Here is a 26,278-nt window from a genome sequence, read left to right on the forward strand (position 1 = left end):
ACGTGATAGAGATCATTAGTATATGTTGTTTACCACCTGGGAGAATCAATTAGAGGCTTAGAATCGGGGTTAAACAGGGGCAGAACAGTTCCCCGTATATTTTCTAGAGTTTCTGCATTTCCTTAAGCAAAATGACATTGATTCCTTCAAATCTCCATCCATGTTCTTCCCTTTTCCAGGCGGAACACATTGTTTTTAGATCTTCTTCAAGTACACCAATCTAATTCAGACACATCCTTCTAGTTTAGTTCCTCGACTTTCAATTTCTTTATTTTCAGTCGATTTTCACCCTTTTCTTTTATTTGTTTCTTTAATTTCACCCTTGAACGAATTAAAATATATCATTTGATTTCTCCATTGCTCTCGTACTTATCCTTGATTATTCAATTCTTCATTTTTAAGCCAATTTTACTTTTAATTTTTTTTTCAATTAAGCTTTTAATTGATTTTTAGACTTAAATATTTATATCAAACTAATCCTTGAACTTCTATTTTTTTTTAATTTCAGCCAAATTAAACCAATTTAAGCTCTTTTCTTCAACTCAATCTCAATTATGGTCAAAGATTTCCAAACTCAAATTTTGCTTGTGATACTCAATTATTGGTCTAATTTCAACCCCAACTATGTGTATTTTTTTTTGTATTTTTATGCTTATTTATAACCATAAAAAATAATAAAAATGACTAAAATAACAAAATGATTAAAATTGACTAAATTTACCAAAATGACACATTTTTGGATTTTAAATATATAAAAATAAAGGGTCAAAATTGGATTCCAATAGTTGTGATGATGCATCTTCTAAAAAAAAGTTCGTAAAGAAATGCTTGTGTTGATTTGCACATGGAGAACTCTATGTTCCTTACGAGACCATGTTAGAAAGGATTGTTCGCTCTTCATGTAGTTCTAACAACATAAATGAAGTTGTAAATGATAATAGAAATCATTATATGAGTATTGTGATGGATGCTATTATAAGAGTATTATGATGTGTCAAAGAACCAATTCAACCTAAAATTTTAAGCTGTTAGGTGAGATTTCAAGAATATTATGATAGATGCAATGAGAATAAATCATGGTTATTTAGGTAAAGGTTCACTTATCGATGAAAAATAAAATATAGATGCAACTAAGTTTTTTGAACTTTTAAAAGATTTCATTGAACCATTATGGAATAAGTATACAAATCACAGTAAACTATCGGTCATTTCATGAGTGTTTGTTATCAAGTCAGATTATGTGTTGAGTGAGACCATTTATTATAGTATCATCGAATGAGCAAAAAACATTTTACCTGAAGGTAATAGTTTGAAAGAGAACTTTTATACAACAAAATTCATGATGAAACCTCTTGGTTTAGGATATAAAAAATTGATATGTGTTTAAATTTTTGCATGTTATCTTATGGTGAAGATGCAAAGTTAATCAAGTGCAAAACTTGTAGACATATTTGGTATAAACTTAATACTAGTAAAGGAAAGATAATTGTTATGTACAAAAAATTAAAATATTTCTCAATCTATAAATGTTATTTATATCCTTAAAAATATTATTTATATGATGTGGCGAATTGAGTCTCGGGGCATTCTTTCAATGGTGAAATTTGGAAGCCAAACTGTTCATCTGGATCCTTTTATTCAAATTTCAATAGATAAAAGTAGTGTATTTTTTTTTAAAATAGAAAAAACATAAAGGATGAATTTTGCATCTACTTCACCAAGCACGGACGGTGTTAAATTCAATTATTAGAGACAGCAATAAAATTAAATCTAATAAGAAAGGGTTTGACGTTTTAGTTTTTGGCTGCAAGCCCGCAACAAGTGCAAAAACACCATAACTGTCATGCACTAAGTAGAAGGTAAGCAACGAGGTACAGTAAAAGTGTAAAACGTCGACGCTGAGCTGTGACACTTGGCCTAGCTCTCTTGATCTCCACCAAATACGCTGCACCTTCACCCTAAACTCCACGCCCATTAGGGCCCCCAAAGGACGATTAATTAATACTGGAGTAGTAATTTGTTTTGGAATACAATGCAATCTGTGATTGGGAAATAACAGTCCTCTGTAATTCAGAGTGCCTAGAGACAAGTTTATTTCAGAAAGGGCACACAGATTCTATCGTGGTACTCCAGCTTGAGACTTCATGTTTTTCACTTTATAAGAGTATTATTGAGCTATATATATGATTATTAGTGCAAATTAAATTGGTTATTATGAATTATGGTGTATTTATCTTTTATTTTCGTTGGATTGGTGTTTGCTTGCTTACATTATATAGATGAAATGAAAAAAATGTCATTTATAAAAATATATTAAACAAGAAAGAAATCTTTTTCCTATGTATTGGCTTGCAAAAATCACTATTACATTAAGAAATTAAATTGTCTCAAGTTAATCTTGAATCCAATGATATAAAATAAATGATAAGAAATCAGATTGTCTCAAGTTAACGCTGAATTCAATGCAAAATTAATAAATGAGAGAAAAGAATAGTAATTAAGAAGTCAATATTTTTAATATATCCTAAAATCGTGCCTATTTAATTTCAATTTAACAACATAATCGAACACGCAACATGAATTAATTAAGAGACACGATGAGAGTATGTAAATTCCAAATAATAATAATAATAAAAAATCCCATACAATTTTTGCTCAGGTCAGTGCTGCCGTGGTCATTTCACATTTGATCATTAATATGGACTGGTGGGTGACGGCCGTCCGGGAAGCATTCCATGCTTAATGATTATGGACACCCCCGTTTCAAAGGACAAACCATAACAAAAATCATATCCTTAGGTTCCATCGTGTTCTACTTTTCTTTTGTCATTTGATCACCACCTACCAGCACAGAAGAATCCCTCTCATTTCTACAGAATTTCAATATTTGGTGGCGTCCTTGCCTTTTTTCCTTGTGGAAACCATAGAGCTTTGAAATCTCCCCATCAGTCCAAGGAATTGACCTACGATATAAATTAGCTTCGACATTGTAACCTGAAGCAAGTTTGGTTCTTGATATTTGTTAATCTTGACATGCAATGACTGTGGACGATTATTATTAAAAAAAAAAAAAACAAACAAAAAAAAGACTGTGGAGTCAAGCTTCATAGCTTTTGTGTAAGGAGATATATCTATCACCAGAAAATAGGGTGCTCGATCAAATGTATTTCAATTACATATTCAAGTAGATTTAATTAATATCCCTTGTAACAAAAAATAAAATAAAATATTTTTCTGATATATATATATATATATATATATATATATATATATATATATATATATATATATATATATATAGGATGGTGTGAAAACCGTGGATTAATTTCTGAAATCTCAACATCATGTAGTCTTAATCTAACAGTAGCAGCTAATTATGTATAAATTAAATAAATTAATACAGCTAAATGCAATAAAATGGCAGTGATTAATATGAAATATACCTCATTATACATCGTGTCATTTGGTTGATGTATGCCCCCACTGAATTATGCCAGATTGGCTTGCAGAGATCCATGAGAAATAACAAATGAAAAGGCCTTTTGCTAAATAAAATTGATTCTGAACTAAGTAAGAAAGACAAGAAGAAAAACCCTACCCTCCTGCACTCCCTTTCCAATTTCTGGACTTTTCTATAGCAGACACTCTCTTTTATGCCATACCCCGCTTTTAAATATCATATAGCTGTTTATCCCTTTCCAGCCTTTATATTTCCTTTTTAATTATCCCCTATATGCATCTCCTTCGTTCTCTCTCTCTCCCCTATAATTGCTAGCTTTGACATAAATAGAAGGAGAAAGAGAAGCTAGCTAACATCATACCCAAAGAAACACAAAAGAAGAAGTATGGGGAGGGCTCCTTGCTGCGACAAAGCCAACGTCAAGAAAGGCCCATGGTCACCTGAAGAAGATGCGAAGCTCAAGTCATATATAGAGCAGCATGGCACTGGTGGTAACTGGATTGCTTTGCCTCAAAAAATTGGTAATATTTCAACTTACAACCGCATGCACAGCTCTTTTTCAGTTGTATCTTTAGCCTTGCCTTGCTTTCTCCCTTTGATCTCCTTCTCTTGATTAACTTCTTTTTGATTGATGCATGTCCTATATTTAATTTAAAGGAATTTGAAGTTGGGTCAAGTTGTTGAATTATATCTTATGCAATCAAGACATGGGTGTTGTTTCTGAATCAGGTCTTAAGAGATGCGGCAAGAGCTGCCGCCTTAGATGGTTAAATTATCTTCGCCCGAATATTAAGCACGGAGGCTTCTCTGAAGAAGAAGATAACGTAATTTGCAGCCTTTACATTAGTATCGGAAGCAGGTTTGTATCTATCACTGATAGCCGCTTAATTAATTATTAATTAGGATTCTGAAGAAACCATCCACCTATATAATCGGGACTCGTATTTCATGTTTAAACTCATGAACTAGCTAGATTAATTATACTAGTAATATTCTAGGTTTAGCATGCTAAAATTAAATGACTTCGCTTGCGCATGAACAGATGGTCTATAATTGCAGCACAATTGCCAGGAAGAACCGATAATGATATAAAGAACTACTGGAACACAAGGCTGAAGAAGAAGCTTCTTGGCAAGCAGCGAAAAGAGCAACAGGCTCGCAGAAGTAGTGGCCTAAAGCAAGAAATGAAGAGAGGAAATGGAAATCCCGTGGTTCCAGCTGATAACAATAACCAAAACCCTTATTGGCCAGAGCTGCCTATACTCGCTCCCATACCATACTCTAACCATGAACCGCATTTCAATGACCATGCCTCTATCAGGAAATTACTTATCAAGCTTGGAGGAAAATTTTCTGATGATGATCAAGTGAATCGCAATGCGATGAATCCCCAATTCCCAGCTGATGTATCCTATACCCAACAGCTCTATGATGATCAGTCCATCAATGTCTCCTCTTCTGTTCCGATGGAGGAGACCTTGGATGATACTGATGCTCAGTTTGCACAAACACAGTACGACATAGATGGGGCTGCAGGTTTGCAAATGTTGCAAGGACAAAGCAGTTTTCCTGCGGGGCTTGAGCAAATGGTTAGCAGCAACCCGCCAAGACTGGACGGGCTGGAGTTTCTGTTAGGTGATGATATGGTCAATAACAGAATTAGGACTGCTTATGGCACTGAAAGCATGATTGATTGCGGTGAGATGACCTCTCTGATTTTTCCTCCTGGTGGTTCAAATTGTGAAGGGATCATACAACAAAGGTTGCTGCAAGAATGTACCTTTGATGAGCCGAGGTACCCTGGGCCGCTATAATGTACATGTATGTTTGGTATACTTAGATTTGTTGCAATATTAGGAAAGTGGTGTTGGATCTTATCTTATTGAACTTGTTTTGTGACATGGTTTGCCTTCGATTTATATTGACAGAGGTTTTATATATATATATATAAGCTGCATTCTATTTGTTGATCAAACTCAAAGCTTCTAAAGGGGTATGTTTCAATTAACACGAGGACAAAAAATATTAGCTGTTAAGAGGATTTCGAAGGCATATAGTTCTTAAATGCATGATAATCTTATGATAGAATGTACCACAGAACTTCAGCAATTTCATTCCATAAAAATCTCCAATAGCATACAGGAGCCTAATTAGACATCTTATAGGCACTTTTAGGGTTAATTAACATGATCAGTTCCATATAAACCAAATAACTTTTGCCATTGAAATGAGTCTCCTTAATATGGTGATTATTTTGATCCATTTTAATCCAATTTCTTAAACTATTTCTTATAACACAATTCGTTAATCAAGCCCTAAAAAATTAGGATGTTCGATTTTTTTGCATTACATGAACATAGGCCTCCATTAATGTTTGGAAGCACAAATTTTTATATCCGGAATTTGAACGCACCAATCCTCATAGAGATGGAAGCCTCTACATGGATTAGGAAAATGTTCTTTGTGTGCCTATATATGATTTTAAATACATGCATAATTAATCTAGCAGATATTAACTAGCCATTTTTGTTGATTAATTAATTTTATAGATAAAGAGTTGTTTTTCCAACTTCAAGGTAAGTTAAGAGTCACCATCACTGTAAATTAATGAATCTTTCAAAATTTCCTTTTTAGGCTTAATTTATTCCAGCCCTACGAGTATCCTAATCCTAATTTAAAGAAGAATAGCTAGGAAGCACCAGCTAATCCTTGCTGCAAATAGTCAAGCATTGAATATCATGCTGAATTACTCCTCCTAATTCATATTCAATTGGTCAGGTAGTTATACTAATCCATGCATGGTTAATTTATGCATCATCCACCCGCTTCTTTATATATATATATATATATATATATATATATATATATATATATATTTGGAGTCTGAGATTTCATCAGTAGTTCAAATGTTATATGTATATTATTACAACATAAGTGCCCTTTAATGGAATTTCAATAGTGCTAATTTCTGGAGCAATGGCATTAAATGCATTTTTAGAAGCTGTTTTAACGAATTGTTGTAACATAATTAAGCATTAATAATTAGTGGCAGTCATGGAGGATTTCAGTGTTGTTCATCTATTCTGGCAATCAGAATGGATAAACGTTGCTACATATGGCAACAGACAAAAGTTCTAGCAGCATTTTTGAAAAACGCAAGGTGACTTCTGGTTGCGACGCTGTAGCTGTCGCTAAACATGTTAAGGGTTATCTATCCATGTATTGCAGCGTTTGAGGTTCTCTCCCTCTGTTTTTCATTTGTTTTTTCGTTCAATGAGGGCGGCCTTGTGCTTGACTTGTCACAGTAATTAGTCAATCAGTGACAAGCTTCAGGTCAAGCTCCAATATTTTTCGAATTTGTTTATAGAAATATACATTTCCAAGATGACATACACACGTACGTAATGGTATTCTTGTGTGATTAATAAATTCTCTTGATTATTATCAATAAAAAGTTGCCATGATGACATTTGATTTGTGTCAATATTATTTCATCATGTCCACCAATGCTCAATTGTTGAACAAAGTCGGCATCATAAAAATCTGGCCAGGAACAAAACATTATTCCAGCAGCGCTTCTCCTTTTCCAGAATTACATTGTAGAAAAGTCTTTGTTTCCAGAATATAATTCTTCCAAGTCATCACTCATTGTGAACCTTGTATATTAGCCGTTCATGCTTGGATAATAACCTGGTAATCGTGACTACAGCATATCTTTGGTAGATTCCCATGTTTTATTATTTAGATTATTTTGAAGTCCAAGTAGAAACAAAGTGGTTAACTCACAAACAAAAACACTAATTTATAATAAAAAATTATATAAATTATATTTAGTAATTTTATGCGATTACAATTTAAGTTTTTAAATCGAGAAGATTATATATTTATTTTTGTGTTTTTAATTTCATGAAAGAGCAACATTCAAATATTATAGCATGTGAGTTAAATTCTCAAAAGGAGACACTCAATGATATATGCATGCATGTGCTAGCTACCTTCAAATTTAATGAAAATAACAAAAAAAAAACATAAATTTGATATATGTACGAAATGTCATTAATTAAAGCTGATCATCGATCATGATCTCAATGTTGTTGATGGTTGTGACTGTAAATTTAATAAGGAAGTATGGCATTATTTGAAAGAAATATATATATAAAGCTTGGACTGATGCATGTTTCTCTTATAAGATTCTTTTGAGTGCATGACTTGAATTGCTATAATATTAAATGAGACACCGATAGTTACCTAACAAACGACCAAGCTGCAATGATTTAACATGCAAAACCCCGGCCCTAATCAGCATATATACTTGTGCTCGTGATGAATAATCTTCATAAGTTAACCGCTTTTCGTTTTCATCATTATGAAAAATAAAATCCCTTTTGAGACATTATTTTTTCTTTCATCCAGAAGACGTATTTTATTTTATTTTATTTGTTGTCTTTAGATAATTGTTAACCTAACATGCTGTATTGAGTTTTTCTTGTTTGAATCATGTGCTTGATAAGCAGCTGCTAAAACGAGAAATTAACCAAATCATATATAGGTTTTTATCCGTTGATGTCAAGTAAGGACATAATCTGCTGACGTTAAATTTTATCCACAAATTCATCATAATCCTGTCTTTGAACAAAAGTTGGGCAATGGACCTACTGGTTAATTATTTTTGCCACATGCGTGCTACAGGTTTCCTGCAGGTTATAAGGAAACACACGAAGGGAAACAAATTTCGAGAAGATTATAACCCGAAGGAGCCCAATATTTCAGAATCAAACTGAATCTCCGTGATTTGCTTAACCTTTTTGGGGTCATCTGTGAGCTGACTACAAATGCCATAGTTGTACACAGTTGTGAAACTCTAGATCAAATTAAACTATATCTTAATTCGAGTTGACAAAACATTGGTTGGTAAGCCATGGTCATAATTTGTTAGGATTAGTTGACAAACTTTGAAAAGCTTCAATCTAGTTTTGTCAAGGCTGTTCAAAATGTTGGCCCCATGAATCAATCCATTAATATTTAGCATACACAACTTACGAGAAAATAACAATTGTATAATATGTAATATATATATATATATATATATATATATATGTCGTCATCCATTCTATCTGTGCATATTTGAATGAAGGATTTCAATTCATACCCAAGCAAGCCATTGGAAAGTGTCGCTACTCAGCTAAAATTGCTTTTATTCAGGGTTTAGATTTAAGAGAGCTATAATACAAATTTCCTCATAGAATATCCGTAAAACCCTAGCTAGCTTTAATTAATTTCGTGTGCATGCTTAGAATCGATTCGACATTAAAGAAACCGAGTGCGGTATATACACTGCTTAATAAAATATTATTATTCTTATATTTTGCTTGCAATATGCACAAGCATTTTAATTACACGGGTATTGCTAACGGGTGTCCTTAGAGTAATCATTAATAGTCATTGAAAATATATAAGTTATATATAAAGAATTTTTAGGTTCATAATAAAAGAATTATCTCAATTTAAAATCTATTAAATGAAATTTCAAAAATAACATATTAATAGGCATGACCCTTTAAATAAATAACATTTGGGCCTAAAGCTTGTGGACAAACCCAAACACAATCATTCGTGGTATTTTTACAATAATCTTCTAGATTGCGGACATTTAAAGAATATACAGTGCAACTTGAAATGGACACAAACAAACATATACAGATCTAGCATGGAAAGGAGGGACGGGATAAAGTAAACCCAACTTTGTTACAGAATTAATAAACTTGGATATTAATTAATTTAAACTAGTAAAAATTAAGCTTTATATATATAAAAAAACTAATTTATTGCAATAAAGCTAAAAGGAATATCCCTCTTCGGAAGGAAACATAGCAGAAAAGGCTCTAAACAAAAAACCAAGATTTAAAAATGAGAGGCATTGCATTTGCAGCACATTCTGTTGGCAACTCGATGACGATAATAAGCACCAAAATGTCCGTGATTAAGGCCCATGGCCAAGCAGCAGCCAAACCATGACAACAGCCAGCCGACGACTTCTGTCACCCCTTTTTCATTTTATATAAAATGCTAACCCCTCCCTATGACACCTTATTTTGAATTAATGTTTGTTTATACAATGAAAGTGACACTCACTAACATGATAAATTCTCTTTCATTTGTCCGACTTTCAGACCTCACCATCTTGTTCTTATTAGGGAAGTGATTGTTTAAAAAGCATCTTAGCGCGAGGTATAATTAAGGACGCTAATTATTAATATGTGTGTTTGGGATTAATGGTGGTGGATGGTTTTTCTTTTTAATATAGCTTTTTGCTTGAAAATAAATAAAAATAAAAAAATTTCAGATTTCTTTTTTAATTTTTAACATTAATACAACAAAAAACACAAAAAAAAACATTAATTTAAAATTTTTCAAGCCAAAAATACTTTTAAAAAGCAACAAACAACAAAAACACTCACAAATATGCCTAATTCTGATGAAAAATATGACATCCTCAGTTGCACTTCATTATGATGTTAAAAGGAGATGATTATAGTTCCTAGAATTATGGGTTCTTTCAATTTTATATTTTGATAAATTATATATGTATATATACTAAATAGATGGTCCATGCTATGATGCAGGCTAGTCTAAATTTTTTCTACTGTAAAAAAAATTCTAAGGTCATTCAAGTGTTCTTAAAGGAATAAAAAGAGATTTGAGTCATTGATTTAATTGGGTTTAATAAGTTCATATAATTATGATAATACAAATAAACAAAATATAATGACAATTGATAAACTGATAAAAAAATTAAAAATTAAAAAAAATTAAAAAAGAAGGCAATCCGAGCCCATCTGAGCTAGCATGCAAATCTGCAACCCAATTGTGATACCAGAGGTAACTTTGTTGAAAGAAAATTAAATAAAATAATAAAACTCAATTATCAAACAATCTAACATCAAATGGTGGAACTAGAAAAAAAAATAATTAAAAAAAAGCAAATGAAAAAAAATTGAGTCAGCTCGGCTTAACCCATTAATCTCATAACCATAGACAGGAAAGCAAAAAAAAAAAAAGTTATGGGTTCTTTCAATTTTATATTTTGATAAATTATATATGTATACATACTAAATAGATGGCCCATGCTATGACGCAGGCTAGTCTAAATTTTTTCTACTGTAAAAAAAATTCTAAGGTCATTCAAGTGTTCTTAAAGGAATAAAAAAAGATTTGAGTCATTGATTTAATTGGGTTTAATAAGTTCATATAATTATGATAATACAAATAAACAAAATATAATGACAATTGATAAACGGATAAAAAAATTAAAAATGAAAAAAAAATTAAAAAAGGAGGCAATCCGAGCCCATCTGAGCTAGCATGCAAATCTGCAACCCAATTGTGATACCAAAGATAACTTTGTTGAAAGAAAATTAAATAAAATAATAAAACTCAATTATCAAATAATCTAACATCAAATGGTGGAACTAGAAAAAAAAATTAATTAAAAAAAAGCAAATGAAAAAAAATTGAGTCAGCTCGGCTTAACCCATTAATCTCATAACCATAGACAGGAAAGCAAAAAAAAAAAAAAAGAAGCTCAAAAACAAATTACCAATAAATCAAATGTTGAAGAATAAGATAAGAGAAAAACCAAATCTAAAAAGAACCTAAAAAAGTACCAAAGTCACCTTGTGATCCTTGTTATGAGCTCGAGATCAATACTATAAAAGGCAAACTCTAAAATATAACAAAGTAAAATTATCAACAAAAAATATTGAGGGATGAAATTAGCAGGGAAAAAAACAATAAAAAAAGAATTTAAAATAAAAAAATAGTAATAAAAATAATGAGGACCGAATTTGACTTAAAAATAAAGTGAAATCAAATGTTAAATGATGAAATTAAAAATAAAATTTAATTAGAAAAAGGATAAAAAAGAAACAAAGAGCAATTAAAAGAATAAGAACCAAATTTATTATAAAAATTAAATAAAATCAAATGATGAGCGATTAAATTGATAAAACCAATTAATCAAACAAAGATAAAAAAGAAAAAATTACAAAACAAATAGAAATAAAAAATAAAGATCAATTTAGATATAAAAATACAAGAATTAGTCAAAGGATATCATAACTAGTTTATGATTATCCGTTAAAACTTAGTCTGTATTTTATAAACACCAAAAAATATTTATTTTATTTCTTTTAATATATGATATTATGAACTTATAAATAAGATGTGTTATCGATATTAAATAAAAAATAGTTAATTTTTTTTATTTATGTTTTTGCATTAGAATGATTAGGTTTTTAACTTGATAAAATAAGAACCTTTTTATTGAAAACGACTTTTTTTAAACCGTGAATAGACCAATGGTTAGGAAAAACAACATTATCTTAATTTACTCAGACAAATAAATAATGCAGCCTACCTCAGTTAAAGCGTATTAGAGGTGTTAATATCTTTCTTTTACGCAATTAGTCCCTTTACCCAAACTCCGACTATCTTTTACAATTTAATATATATGAAACTTTAACAATTTTGCACAATCTAAGCAATGTAATAACATATGCATTAAGATTCTCCCCTAAATGTATGCATATATTTTGAAGCACATATCTCTGTTTTTTGCAATGAAATGCACACATGCAACACTTCATATATCTCGCCCACTTTGTCATCAATAAAAAAAATAATGAAGAGACAATGAAAATCAGAAATAATAAGTTCATTGCATAATCTTCAAAATAATACATTATTCATTGTAAGAAAAAGAATTAAAAACATAAAAGCACAGTGTATATGCTCTAGTACACAATCTTGGGTGGTGAATAATAAGAGAGAAGATTACTCGTCATGCTTTTGATATCCTTTAAGTCAGCAATCATTTCTATTTTTTAATATAATTGATCCAAATCAAACCATTATTATGCATTCTTATAACCCAACAACAATAGAATCAATCCAATTAACATTAAAACAACAAGTTTAAATCAACTTCTTAACTTTCATCATTACCATAAGTATACTTTTAATGAATCACATTAAAGCATCCAAAACCAAACTCAAACAATCCTAAAATCATTACAACATCAATTATCATATAATTTTATCAATTTCTCAATAACTCCAAAATCACACACATAGCCAACCACATATGGAGATTAATTTTTTAAAATAGATTTCACTTTTTTCCAATTACTTCCTAGTACAACATTTTCCATACCAAAGACAATCAAGGAATTGATAATTTTTCATTTCTTTACCAATTTGCACAAACCTGGAATTTAAGATATGGAGATTTTCTTCACCTCCCCCGAAACAATCAAAGAAGTGAAATAAATTGAAGGTAAGTTCCTTACCTTTGGCAGTTTAACTTAATTTAATGAGTTCTTGACAAAAATCTTCAAGAATATCCTTTTTCTCTTCCTAATTTTAAGATTTTTCTCTTTAAAATCACAAGTTCCCAACCTCTTTAAAATTTCTAGTTAAGTTTGTTCTCTTAGTAGGATTATTTAAAATCACTCTTTCCATAAATGTTTTGAGAGAGATAAAAAAATGAAGAAAAGAGAATAATGTATTTTTCACTCACCGATTATTGATTTTGTTTTGTTTGATATTTTTAAGCTAAATTAGTATTGGCTTTCACCCCTAATCAAAATAATTTTTCCTCTTAGTTTATTTTTTTTTTGTTGAGGATTACACTAGTTTACAAATTTTAGGTTGAAAATTTTCATCTTTAATGTTTAAATTAGTAAATGTAGCAAAGAAATATTATGTGAGAGCAACGGGGGTGTGTGTGTGTGTGTGAAAGAGAGAGAGAGAAAGAGAGAGAGAGCATTGGGTGCGAGGAGATGATCATGATTATAAAAAAATGATCATTCTGATTAAGTTTCAATGACCTCACCAACACCAACTCACCCTCACCAAGCCAAGCCACGCCACGCCACAGCCCAAACGGGTTGTCCGCCATGCTTCTTAAGGAGACTTGATGTTGTAGTAAAGCATGAGAAAGTCACCCGTCATGATGCACCCATGAAAATTCTAACTAATGACCAAAACCCAATATTTGATTCATTCTTGGAGCTACGCATGCAAATGATTAGCTTGTTCTACATATGGCATTGCTTTACAATGTGCAGCCTTGCTTGTTCCATCCTCAGCATGTAGCCCGTTATTACAAAAGAAATATTGTGTCACTGCTTAGACCAAAGGAAAATAGGGGAGCCCCAAAAATGACATGGGGAGAGATTGTCATTTACAGATCTTCTGATGTTGCTTTCAATATGTTATTGTTGTTGTTTATCTTGCTTTCAAACCGTTACTGAACATGAAGGGAAGTGTTGTTTCAAATTCTCACAAACATCGCCGGTCAATTCCATGTTACACATGACAGGATTCAACAGCTACAGCCATGTAAGATTTCTGTTGTTTATACTATGAGATGACATCGTACATCATCTTTCTTATGTGCACAAGAGGAAAAAAGAGAGCAAAGTAAGATCTTATGGAACGCCCCAATGCTATACCTCTAGAGTATAGAGCACTAAATTTTCCAGCCAAAAGTCCTGTAAATCTTTCTGTACAGATTCTTAATGACACCTACTGTGGCCAAAACTTCTCTTCAAAATACCTTTGCACTGGAAAGTATCATCAGTGAGTAGATGGCGTTTATATGTACAGGGGATAAGCTAGATCACTCCCCAATAGAACCTTCTTTTCCAAAATTGCAGACAGCACAGGGTTCACTTACTTCACTGGGTTCTTTTCCTGAAAAGGAAGAGTAAAAGCTGACAAATTACACTTTGATTCCAGAAAGAGTTAGTCTTTCAAGGTTTTGGTGAAACAAACCTGACTTGGTGCCCTCTCGGCCTCGGATGTTGTCCTGACAGAGCTTGTGTACAGATTCACAGAATTCATGGGAAGTTAGCGGTAACTGACAGTAGGCTGAATGCAACTGTTGATGGATCTCTTCCATCCGCCCAGACTGCTCATCTCGTCTATCCATCTCTAAAAGAACCTGAACAGGACATAATAATTTATTAACTTTGGACGGACAGGAAGAGAGATTCAAAAGCAACCAGTTCCTCATGATCACCTGTGCAACATTCTTCTTAAAAATTGGGAAAAATCGCTGCCTGCAATACTCATTAAATAGAAGTGTGCAAATTATCAGTGGAATGGTGAAACCCGATGCGACTGGAGATTTTTTAATTCCAAAAACACCAAGAGATATCATTTGTGTCAGCACCAATGAAAAGATTGTGGTGTTGTGAACAATAGGCCACAACTGTCCACCGCCTTCATACTTTGTTATGTATACATTGACAATCTGCAAGATGAAAACAGAGAACTGATATAAAAGACACCTTTAAATGGAGACTAACATTGATGGAATAAGCGATCAAAGAATAAAAAAAAGAACAACTATTTAAGATCCAGCTTTCTCTCCTGCATCCAGTTTTTGCACCTCCTATTTACCATGTTAACAATATAGTTTCATCAAATAACATTCCTAATTCCTAAGTGTAGCTCCCTCTCCTTTCCTCCCGACCCAAAAGAAATGGGTGAAAAGCAAATATATATCCATACAGAGAAACAACATCCACTTACACATGAAACTCTAGATAAGTTATAGGAATATTCTATAAACAAGAAGAAACACAGTGCTGGGAATTTATTTTTTTTTTGTTTTCAACTCCACATTTTGAACAACAAGGGGTGCATTTTTTGGCGCAGTTACTGGCAAATTTTCATACTATTTCCTCAATAGCCAGAACATTGTCTTAAATACTAGAACTAAAGGTTAACTCTTGATGAAATGAGAATGATGAAGAACATCCAGCGATAGGTAAGGTACACACTCAAACTGCCAGATTTTGGAAATCAGAAACAGGTGATGCAACAAAAATACTTCAAATTCAAAATTCAGGTGCCAGCTCAGATGTTCACATAGAAATTTATAAAGAGCTTCGTTTCCCACTTGGTTCACAATATTCAGAAGATGCAAAAAATCACTGAACCAGCTACCAGTAAAAATACTAATGCTCAATTAAATTTCATGCTGGCATAAAGGGTACTGGAATCAAGTGATTGAAAACAGATGTGTTAAAGGGATAAATTTATTGAACACAGGCAAAACCACTATCAAAATATCAAAATGGTACATAGAAATACAACAGCTTCCCTGCACAGAAGAACACCATGAAAATTAAAATCTAGCCAATTTATATGAACAATGTAAACAAGGACAGAAAACAAAGATTGGAGAGGTTGTCACCTGATTTCGATATACCAGATATGCCAGTAAAAAGTAAATCAGCAAGAAGGGCAATATTAAAGGTGCCATAACCGAATAGGTGAAGCCAATGAGACCAAACAGCAAGACTCTTGGAACTTCAGTATGGTATGGAAAGGACACAAGACCATCAGATGAGTCTTCATGGTTTCTAAGAAGGTGTTTTTTAAGGAAATTGCATAGGAGAGAAAAAGGTTGCATCACTTCACATGACAGACTTGCCCAACCTGATGTTAAAACATAAGTCACAAAGAAGCTAGCCTGCATGTATTCAGAAACCAAATTATAATCAACTAATTTGATGATACCTTAAAAGCTTTTCATTTATGAGAATCCAATATATATAAAAATAATAATAATAATAATAATAAGAGGGAGAAAATGGTAATATAATAAAGCCCTGATTGCATCTGTAATGCAACATACAAGATTTACACTCCCATAACTTGTGCGGAAGATTAGAACTCCTAGAAGCAATAGTTATATGCAAAACTGAATGCATCAGAACTAACAAAAACACATAGCCAATGCGTGCAAATGTAAATAAATTTTCTAAGTTGGGGGAAGGAATGTATGAGTGTAACATTTCCAGAATTACAGAAAACTCACCTGATTTGGTATTGCTTTGGCAAGTTCTACAGGAATGTCTCCTACACTAGATAACATATTGAACGCAAAGAGAAAACCTCCTGATACATGATTAACAAAGAAAACATTCCAAATTGTGAAATACAAGATTTTCAAGCATGCACTCCTTTTCCTTCCACTATGAGAAACAGGCCCCTCCACTGATGAAAACAGCATCATTGTCGGTGGAACAGTATACAGAAACAATATTAAGATAACGCTTGGCAGGTAACCAGTCAGCACATGGTTTATAAGGTCCCTGCACAACAGCACAGGGTAAGATTGCAAGCAAACTTTCATATTTTAGAGTCTGCAATGTCCTATACTTTTATCTCCTTCTCAGTCCTCAATCATGTGTTCAAAAGAACTCAAAAAACTTGAAGTGCTACAAATGAATAGTTAAAATTAAGCTATTAACTAGATATAATATAATCATTATTATCTGAGCCATGCTGATGACAGTTAGGCCAGACAACATAAGATAGAGGCCTTTTCCTTTATGCATGCATGGACCTTACTGAAGTAAGCTAGACCAGGAAAATTAAATACAATACTCTTGCTATGTTACCTATGTGCAGGAAAATGTAGAATGAGCACAATTGATGGATCAATAAAAGCTGCTATCAGAAACTAATTATGCACAAGAAAACAATGGTCTGTAGCTCAATTATCAGTGCTTAGTTGTAAGATTCACGTAATTTATATGCACCGAGATTCCCAACAGTCATATATTACTGAACATACGACAGTTAGAAACTCATTGTCTTATTCTTTTAGTTGGAAAGAAGAGCAGAATCAACTGAATTTCACATATCAAAAGCATTGCTAAACACAACTATAGTCACATAAAACCATGTTAACCCGGAAAAAATCCAATACATGAAACATGCTAGGAGGAGATAGTAACAGGATTAAAAATAGAAACAAACCACCAGCTCAATCATTGAAACAATAGAGTACTTACTGTTTTAGAAACCCTCTCAGAAAAGGAAATGTTTGTGACAGCTTCTCTAGTTGAGTCAAGCCTTGTACAAAGGTCACTGGAGCAAGAAACAGAACCATGAAGACTATAGATGCCAGAAGAGTTGCTATCTTCCGGAGCCAAAGCTGTCTAAATGGTATACAGAGATTTGACCATAAAACATCATGTGGTTCTGGGGCCAATTCTGTCACCCATGACATGGGATTTGGTGATTGAAGCATCTGTGTGGCAACCACAGCAGCATAGCGGGTCTTGAAAATAACAAAAGCAGCAGAACGCTCCTGTATTGCAGCCAGGTAAAAAGAATTAGCTAACAAGCAGCCATTTTCGCCAAAGTTGCTGGCAAATACTATTGGTTTTCTAACCCCACACGCACATAAATGTTAAAAAGTTATGACTAACAACTAAATAATAATAATAATAACAACAACAACATCTGTTCCTCCAATACTTAAAAATAGAATAATTACTCAACTCAAGTTGCAGAAGGAACACAGCTTATGCATTCACAATGAGTGACATAGTTTCCTAAAAAACATATGAAATTGCTTATATGGTTTGTGACCCCTATTACACCTTAATCTATGGGCTGAGCTGCAATGAATAGAATATATCAAGTAGTTATGGTAGGCATTCTGAAAACTGTTGTACGAAGCAGAGACAGAAACATGAGGGTGGGCAGAAAAACCACATATTTGAGCAATTACTCAGTATCTGTAAACTCCTAATAGGAGCCACCCGGGAATGCTAGTGAAGGGTGCACAACCAAATACTCCATGCTGAGAATGAGATGGATGCAACACCACAAGCTAAGGAACATGGGACAAAAATCCATAAAATAAGTGTCGATGCATAAATATTGGAGTTCAGTATTACTAGAATCAGCTTGTGCAAGATGTTTACATTATCTCTGGTGGCAAGATTCAAATTAGAATAACTGAAATTGTCCTTGACACTTTCTGGTTCATCAGTGAGGACCTTAAACGAAGTACTTCCTCCACACAGACAACATGGCTTTAAACTTGTTTGGCCCTTGGGAGCAGCCTTAATCCTCATGCATATCTTTTCTGCATCAACCTGCAACAAAAGCATTGCCAAAAATTAAAAACATAAACGGGAATACCATAACATACCAAAATAGCATGAGGCTATTCATACAAGATGAACAAAAGGGACAATCAAATGCCGAGCACAAAATTGTGTTGATATCAATTAGCACACTGAAAATCTGAAGACGTGGCCAAAATTAAAAACCATCTAGTTTGTATAAAATAATATAGCAGACAACATATCACCACTAAAATCAGGATGTCTAATTTAAGCATATTACTATAGTAAGATTGAACTTTAATTTGTTTCTAAATAATTTTTGGGTTGGTAATTCTCGACCCAACTCCATGAAACACCATTATGATTAAGAGAACATATATATATATACACTAATTCTAGCATCTATTTTATACAAGAGAAAAACGCCTCAACAATACAAAGCAACAAATGGAGGCAAACTTGATCAGACACAGAAAAAAACTGGGTTTTATAAAAGAGCATAGCTATTAGGAAAAGATCATTGAAGTTGAGGCATGGCAGCGTTACACAATGCATTCATGAACTTGGAAACAATTGAGTAAATGCGAGACATCATTAGTAAAGAAGGTATTACTGTGCAGTGTGCACAAAGCCAACATCTCTGACAATTTATGTTAATGACATTTAGAGAAGACTATGGAAACAATGACAACAATGACAAGAACATTATCTATAAAGTAGCAACAAAAGATTTGCCTTACAGCTTGCAGAATTAAGGCCTACATGGCTGAAAAGGGCAGGCTGGCCACAAATCGTGGAAGGAGGTTTTTTCCATCATTTTTTGCCAAGACAAACATCCACAAATTAGCTGGTTGAACAAAAGATGACACAATTTTCTTCCTTTTTAAAGCACAAGTCTAGTTGGATCCTCACAACCATAGTTAGGGTGCTTAACCATTCTGAGAGGTATGGAAAACAATGAAGTATCACGAGGATGTGGCATTACAGTTGTGAATAACCATCCTAAGCCATCAACCACCATGTGCAAATTTTAGAGAATATTGCACATAATAGAAACACAAATTCCAAGAAGAAAAAAGAAATGCTTGATACATTAGAAAAGGTAAACTATTTGATAAGGCATGCAGGTAAAGCAAAACACTGAACTTTAACTAATTATGTAAACATACGAGATCATTTGAATCATATACGCACCATCAATTTTTGAACTAAACCACATCGATACACAATTTGATGAGACAAGTAGCTCGATGCATAATAATTTGTAAAGAATTTCTTCACAGAATTACTGTATGATTCTCCCACCGAATATGGAATTGAACGGACAAGAATGGTAAAATGACTTGGATTTGGAGGAGATGTTGTTATGTGTGCTAGCCTCATCTTGGTGATGCTTTTGTATTCCTGGAGAGAAGGGGGTGTTGTTAATAATCTTAACACATTGGTACACACAACTAGGTCAGAAATAGATGCATATGCAATCAATTTAGAGAGAAATGGAAAGAATATGTATCATTCATTTCCTTACAAAGTAAAGAAGAACACAAGCTGAGCAGGATATGATATATAATGCGAGACAGTGTGCCCAAAGCCTGACATGGAATAAATCAAAATAGAGAAATGAATTAGCCATCGCAATTTGTGGTTTTAAACAGTCAAGTCAATTAGTTAGACAGGCATAACAAATCCCACTGAGGAGAAGCAACAGTCAAAGATAACATCAAATTGAGATTTTATAGGAAAAACGATTTTAACTTTCTCACTAAATATTAAAAGGGAACTTCGCGGTAGCTCGCTTTGCAAATCAAAAGAAAAGGAAAAGGAAAAGGAAAGCAATAAATATACAAAGAGAGCAAATAAAGACGAGCAAATGAGAATCTCCATATAATTGTTCTAGAGTTCAAAATCAAATGAAAAGGAGTGGTTAGGTAGACCTTCAGGGCAAGCCATAAATCAAAACTAGATCAGAGCCAGTCAAATTTCTCGGTATGAACCAACACAGAGATGGCTTCACAATAGTATAAACCGAACCACCTTATAGTTTTCACTATAATGAGACATTAACAAAATAAAGCTCACGAGTAATACCATCTGGAGCCTTCTTTCACATTTGCAATTGTAAATACATTGAGGGACTCGGCATGGATATGCTTGTGTTTCATCTCCTGCCCATAATAATTCACTGGAAGCACCAGGAACAGACACGTAACAGCTGCAATAGAAAAGACTCTGATACTGTATACAACTCCAAAGAAATAACATAAGTAGTTACACAAATGCACAAAAGTAAAATAATTAAGAAGCCAAAATAATAATATAAGGAAAAAGAAAAGCAGAAGCAGACGCATCCATTTCGAATATGACCTCACCTGAAAACAAGTATCCTCTGGAAAACCACAGCATCAAGGCCACCAATGGCCAAGATTTCATTTTCAGTTGTTTCCCATGCCTTGACGATCCAACTAGGAGAGGGCACAAACCTTTCGAAGGAGAAATGATTTCTGCTATTTCTGTTGTTTAAAGAAGCAAGCCTCCGCCCGAAATACACAATCGTGTTGCTTGGTTGTTTTCTCAATATTGAATACAATGAAAAAAGCAACACAGATAAACCTGTATTGATAGCGGCCGAAGTTAAAAGGGCACCAATGTCCATCTAATCTCCACTGTTTTTATCTGCCAAAATTAAAATCATCAATAATATTTTCAGGAGCAAGGGAATTCAAAGAATCTTCAACGAAATCCAAAGCAGATTTTCTCTTAAATCCGTTGGTGTTTTAATAGCATTGCCTACTTTAACCAAAAATCACCCCACCCACATTATCATTTTAAACTAGCAAAAGAAAACACAAAGTAAATGATTGCTAATCAAATTGAAATATGTAAAATTGAAAATCAGGAACATGAACGTAAAGAGGAAAAATGATAACATAAACACAACCTGCCTTATTAGAATTATCAAGAAGAAGCGGATGAAATTGCTCCCAAACGACGTATCAAAAGGGAAATCAAGAACAATAATGTGATGATTTTTTGTGTTGTCAAGGGCTTAAATGATGATGATGATGCCATTTGTCTCGCTTTTTGTTTTTGTTTTTTTTCTTCGCTTTCACTTCACATAAACTCACACATGAATAAGAAAGAAATTAATAATTGCAGAGAAAGAAATTGAAATTCGAAAATCATGATAAAATGAAGCTGTCTTAGCTCTTAAATTTGTTTTTGATTAAATAACAAGGAATTTGGGTGAAGTCAGTTACTACACGCATGTGGGAGGGGAGGGAATGGCACGTTCTCCATTTAACAAAAGTTTCGGGAGAGAGCAACGGAACTGCCATGTGGCTGACAGAGAAATTGTGATAATATGTAACCGACCAAACAGCCTTTGTCTTTTTTCTTTTTTTGAAGCAAACTGTCATTGTTTCTGAACTGCCTCTAAATACGCTGCACGCGATTCTTACGCGATTAACGAATACTTCATGGCCCTTCGTAGTTTGGATTTAAAAAAAAAACAATTTAGCAAAATTACATTATTTAAAAAAAAAAAATAACATTTTTTTATCTTCTCATCGTATTTTTAAAATGTAATATTTATTAAATATTGTTATTTCTAAATATAATAAGATAGTTATTGCGTTTTAAAATAGCAATATTTAAATTTATCGTACTTTTAAAACACGACGACTATCAATCAATTAAATACAATTATATAACTGGTCAATCAATTTATATAAAAACTATTATTTTATAAATTTTTTAAATACAGTTATATAACTGGTCAATCAATTTTTTAATAATTAATTCAATTTCACACCTACTAAATTTTAAAATGACCTTACAAGTTTAGCATTTTTTTTCAATTTGATCCTTAATATTGGATATTTTCTATTTCATCTCTAATTAACCATCAAACTTTTAATTTCTTCAATTTCATCCCTGACTTTACTCAATTAGGTCTCTAAATCCACGCTTTTTTGGGGAAAAAGGTCATTTGTCTTGAATTTTAATTTGAACCTTAATTAACCTTTAAACTTTGATTTTCTTACAATTTTGATCTTGATTTAACCTCATTAAATATGAAAAAAGTAAATTTTATCCTTTAAAATTTCAATCTTCTCAATTAAGCCCGAATGAAGCTTCTAAACTTAATTTTTTTATCAATTAAATCTTTAATAAAATTAATTTGACCCATTAAAAATCTAATTAAGTCCTTGCACTTAATTAATTCTTTTAATTTGACCCAGATTAATTCTAAAATTTAATTAAACCTTTAATTGAGCTCATGGTTAAATCAAATTGGCCTATTAAAAGCATAATTAAATCCTTAAACTTTATTCTTATGTAAATTTGTTCGATAATTATTTGATTTAATCTTGAATTTGCATTATCTTTCAATCTTGGATACAATTAGAATCCTAAATTTGTTTAAAATTTCAACTTGGTTTCTCCATGCATTTGAAACCTTTCCCAGTCTGCTCTTGCCAAGTTATCAATCTTTTTGTTATTATTACTTTTATTTTTTTATTTTCAAAAGAAAAAGGTTAATTTTGGGAGAAATCTAAAATTGGGTTATGACACTCATGCTTTGTAGAATTTATTTTGTTGTGATAAAAATATTTTTATTCATGAAACTTTATATACATGGTTTTTTTTCATATTTTTAGATTTACAAGTTAGTTTTATTTTATTTTTTCAATTTATTTGTTCAAGTTTAACAGGTTTTTTAATGTTTTCTCTGGGCTTCTTGTAGCATTTTCAAGTTTCTTTTAAATCATTAAAAATTAATTTTTATTTGTTTAGGTTCGGAAAATTATTTTTCTTGTGGTAGTCACATGGGTATTTTCATCCAAAAATGAGAAAAGGGAATATAAAAAAAATCAAAGACGAGAGTGAAAAACTATTAAAAAAGCATTTGGAAAAATTCTGCTTAAGGATAGATGTATATATATATTATTGAATTTTTAAGACATGGTTTATTTGATTTTGTAGAAGATTTTGGTCGGTACTGTTAAACAACGTTTGCTTATTAAGAGAGGGGAAAATAGCTAGAAAATAAATTATTTGATAACATATATATATATATATATATAGCAAGGAATTAAACGTGTAATTCAAACACTCCCAACCTTTTGTTTTTGGTACAATAGACATATAATTAAACAACAACCCCTCACCCAGCCAAATTTAAGTCCTCCCTGTCTTCTTCTTCTTCTTTTCGGGTAAGAAATTCAAAATTTAAATGTTCTATATCACAAACAAGATGCATGTATGAGTGATAATGTTTTTCCACAAGATATATTGGACCATGGCAAGGGATGGCGATGGACTAAACAACACCAAGCAATCCATCCATACACTAGAAGTTACCTTGGTTTTATTAACGGATTTTGTAAGTAATCAACTTTAACACGTTTAAATGTCTGCTCGTTCATATCCTTGCTAGCTATTAATATAGAAAAATTATGTTTTCACATCAGTGAACTTAATAACGGTCAGCTTCATGATTGTATGATAATATTTTGGAGAGCCACTTATAGATGATTGATCTTTGATCACAGACCATTTCCTGGTAGTTGTTGTCTACGAAGTTCTTGATACGTTTCATTGCAACTTTGAGAGTCCCTTCAGAGAGGTTTGCAAAGCAAATTCTGAACCAGCCAGGCTCCGAGCAATGGCAAGATGACCCAGGAGGGATGTTTAACCCAACGTCAAATAAAATCTTCTTCCAAAGCTCCTTTTCCGCTTCAAAGGTCTGAGAGCTTAAGAGATGTCTCATGTCCACCCAGCAGAACAAGCCGGCATTGCTTTTCAAACACTTGATTCCTGCGGATTGAAGGCCAGAAACAAGCATTTCTTTCCTCTTTCTTAGTCTCTTGCGATTTTTCTCCATGTAGTTGTTAGTGAATTTGCTTTCAGAAAGCATGCCCGAGAGTAGATACTGAGTTTGGGAAGAAATCAAACCAAAACTTGACATTTTGGTCGCGGCAGAAACTAATGTTTCATTGTTGGAGTAAATCATGCCAACTCGAAAACCTGGTAGGCCCAGATCCTTTGAGAGACTGTAAACAACGTGAATGCGGCTCCATATATCTGTATTTTCCAGTTGTCGGTCCATCAAGGCCTCTGTGATGCTTATAAACTTAGGACAGTCAAAAACTGTGCCTGAATAAATTTCATCACTTACTATATGAATATTTTTGGCCATGCAAAAACTAATGAGGTGGTTAAGCTCATCGCGGGTCATTGCTGTCCCTAAGGGGTTTGAAGGATTCGTGATCAATACCCCCTTAACTTTCAAGTCAAGTCTCTGGGCTTCTTGATAAGATTTTTCTAATGCAGGCATGGTAATCTGAAAGTCGTTTGAACTTGAGCAATGTATTGGAACGATTTCAACTTCAGTCCGCCATTGAAGATCTCTATCAAATCTGCCTTATATAAAATCAATAAGAACAGAACATGATCATGATCATGTTATAAAAAAGAAAGAAATGTATATATAGTTCGTGTTTTTCTCACTTCCAATTTAATTATTACCCTGGATAGTATGGCGTAGGGACAAGGAATGCATCGCCTCGTTCAGCAAGGCAAAACATTAGAGTCTCGTTAGCAGAAGTTGAACCAGCTGTGAGCACAAGCTTGTTGGGATCAAATTTTACTTTGTTTCCTCTTATTTCAGCCATAAACTTCACTAGTGCCTAAATAAAACGAATAAGTTCGGGACAAGATCAGAGGTATGTGCATATATTTATATATATCCTGGCATATGATTTATATGAACCCATGTTGATCTACATATACAAGGAAAAAGAAAGAAAGAAAAAGTGCAGTAATCGAAATTTACATTCTTGAAAGCAGGCAAGCCATGGTAGTCTTGAAAGAGAGCCAGTTCTTTGAATATCGATGCACCATTCTTCTTCAACCCAACCGCATCCGGATTTCTTGCTATCCAAGATTCGATCAGGTCAAAAGAAAGCTGCAAAAATTAAAGTTCGCCGAAAAATTATAGAGGTTCTTTTTACTTTAAGCGGTAATTAAAATGGACATACAAGAAGACATGGACACAGGACACCCATTTCGCATCAAGGAGAGAAAAATAAACTTGGATATGCCATAAACATTAGCTATAGTTCTTTTTCACTAATGTTTTTTTTTTATTGGTGGAAAGTGCACTTATGTTGTATACACCAAAAATATGGCTCATGTAAAGTTTCTTTAAGTATATATAAATATAATACTTAATTTCCCTGGAACCCGTCCTTTTTACCTGATTCTCTGCAAGTCCCATCTGAATAATCCCAGATGGATTATGCACATCGTGATATGGATTCTTCTCATACTCTTGCCACCCTAGAAAGTAGGAAGAGTCTTGTCCATGGGAGTCATGACTAGCTTTCGCAGACAACATTTTCACAGATATACTGCCACTCTAGCTTGTGTGTAGCCTAAAGGTTTATCAAGTGAAAAGGGAGTTATAGGTGAGATCAGAAAAATTGAGAGAGAGAGAGAGCTAAATTTATATGAAAGGCTTTGTAGGGAAGAAAGGGTTTGGTGTACATTTATATAGAAGTGAGGGATCGGCACAAACAAGAGCCCGACAACGCGTATTTGGTAAATTGATGGTGCTGATTCTTCGAAAGATCAGTGACAGGGACTTGTCGCTGTTGAAGCTCTCTGAAAATCATTTCCTTATTAATTAACTTCAATCTTCAACTAATTAAATAAGGTCTTTTCAAGATAACAATTCCAACTCTCTAAGTACTTTCTGTTGATAAATGTCATGATAGTTGACGTATATATATTGTCGCAGATTTTAGTATTTGATTAGCTAGCTTTTGGCTTCTTGAGGTCGTCTATCGTCTCCAGTAAAATTGGCAGCTAG

The 26,278-nt window shown here is 32.9% G+C and overlaps 3 protein-coding genes across 5 annotated transcripts; 1 reads left to right on the forward strand and 2 right to left on the reverse strand.

Moving 5' to 3' along the window:
* The first annotated feature begins 3,712 nt into the window (after positions 1-3,712).
* LOC133692836 (transcription factor RAX3-like) lies at positions 3,713-5,359 on the forward strand. The gene is made up of 3 exons (XM_062113988.1): positions 3,713-3,981; positions 4,190-4,319; positions 4,503-5,359. Exons 1-3 carry the CDS (start codon positions 3,846-3,848, stop codon positions 5,272-5,274), a joined length of 1,038 nt encoding a protein of 345 aa, XP_061969972.1. The 5' UTR covers positions 3,713-3,845; the 3' UTR covers positions 5,275-5,359.
* Positions 5,360-13,770: 8,411 nt separating this feature from the next.
* On the reverse strand, positions 13,771-21,724 carry LOC133692426 (CSC1-like protein RXW8). Of its 3 annotated transcripts, none has more exons than XM_062113357.1 (12): positions 21,345-21,724; positions 20,772-21,075; positions 20,491-20,637; positions 19,931-19,994; positions 19,597-19,806; positions 18,256-18,429; positions 17,335-17,633; positions 16,353-16,629; positions 15,726-16,004; positions 14,544-14,777; positions 14,297-14,465; positions 13,771-14,215 (listed from the first exon to the last, which is right to left on the reverse strand). In XM_062113357.1, the coding sequence occupies exons 2-12, from the start codon at positions 21,053-21,055 to the stop codon at positions 14,142-14,144; spliced, it is 2,211 nt and encodes a 736-aa protein (XP_061969341.1). In that variant the 5' UTR covers positions 21,056-21,075; positions 21,345-21,724; the 3' UTR covers positions 13,771-14,141. The 3 variants fall into 3 exon arrangements, with proteins under 3 accessions (XP_061969341.1, XP_061969340.1, XP_061969343.1); XM_062113356.1 differs by having other exon boundaries at positions 21,341-21,724; XM_062113359.1 differs by lacking the exon at positions 21,345-21,724 and having other exon boundaries at positions 20,491-20,614; positions 20,772-20,974.
* A 2,101-nt stretch (positions 21,725-23,825) lies between these two features.
* On the reverse strand, positions 23,826-25,804 carry LOC133690607 (1-aminocyclopropane-1-carboxylate synthase 9-like). Its single transcript, XM_062110836.1, has 4 exons — positions 25,664-25,804; positions 25,241-25,372; positions 24,934-25,094; positions 23,826-24,824 (listed from the first exon to the last, which is right to left on the reverse strand). The coding sequence occupies exons 1-4, from the start codon at positions 25,802-25,804 to the stop codon at positions 23,882-23,884; spliced, it is 1,377 nt and encodes a 458-aa protein (XP_061966820.1). The 3' UTR covers positions 23,826-23,881.
* Positions 25,805-26,278: the final 474 nt, after the last annotated feature.

Source organism: Populus nigra, chromosome 4 (genome assembly GCF_951802175.1).
Source record: "Populus nigra chromosome 4, ddPopNigr1.1, whole genome shotgun sequence".
NCBI classification, from domain to species: Eukaryota; Viridiplantae; Streptophyta; class Magnoliopsida; order Malpighiales; family Salicaceae; genus Populus; species Populus nigra.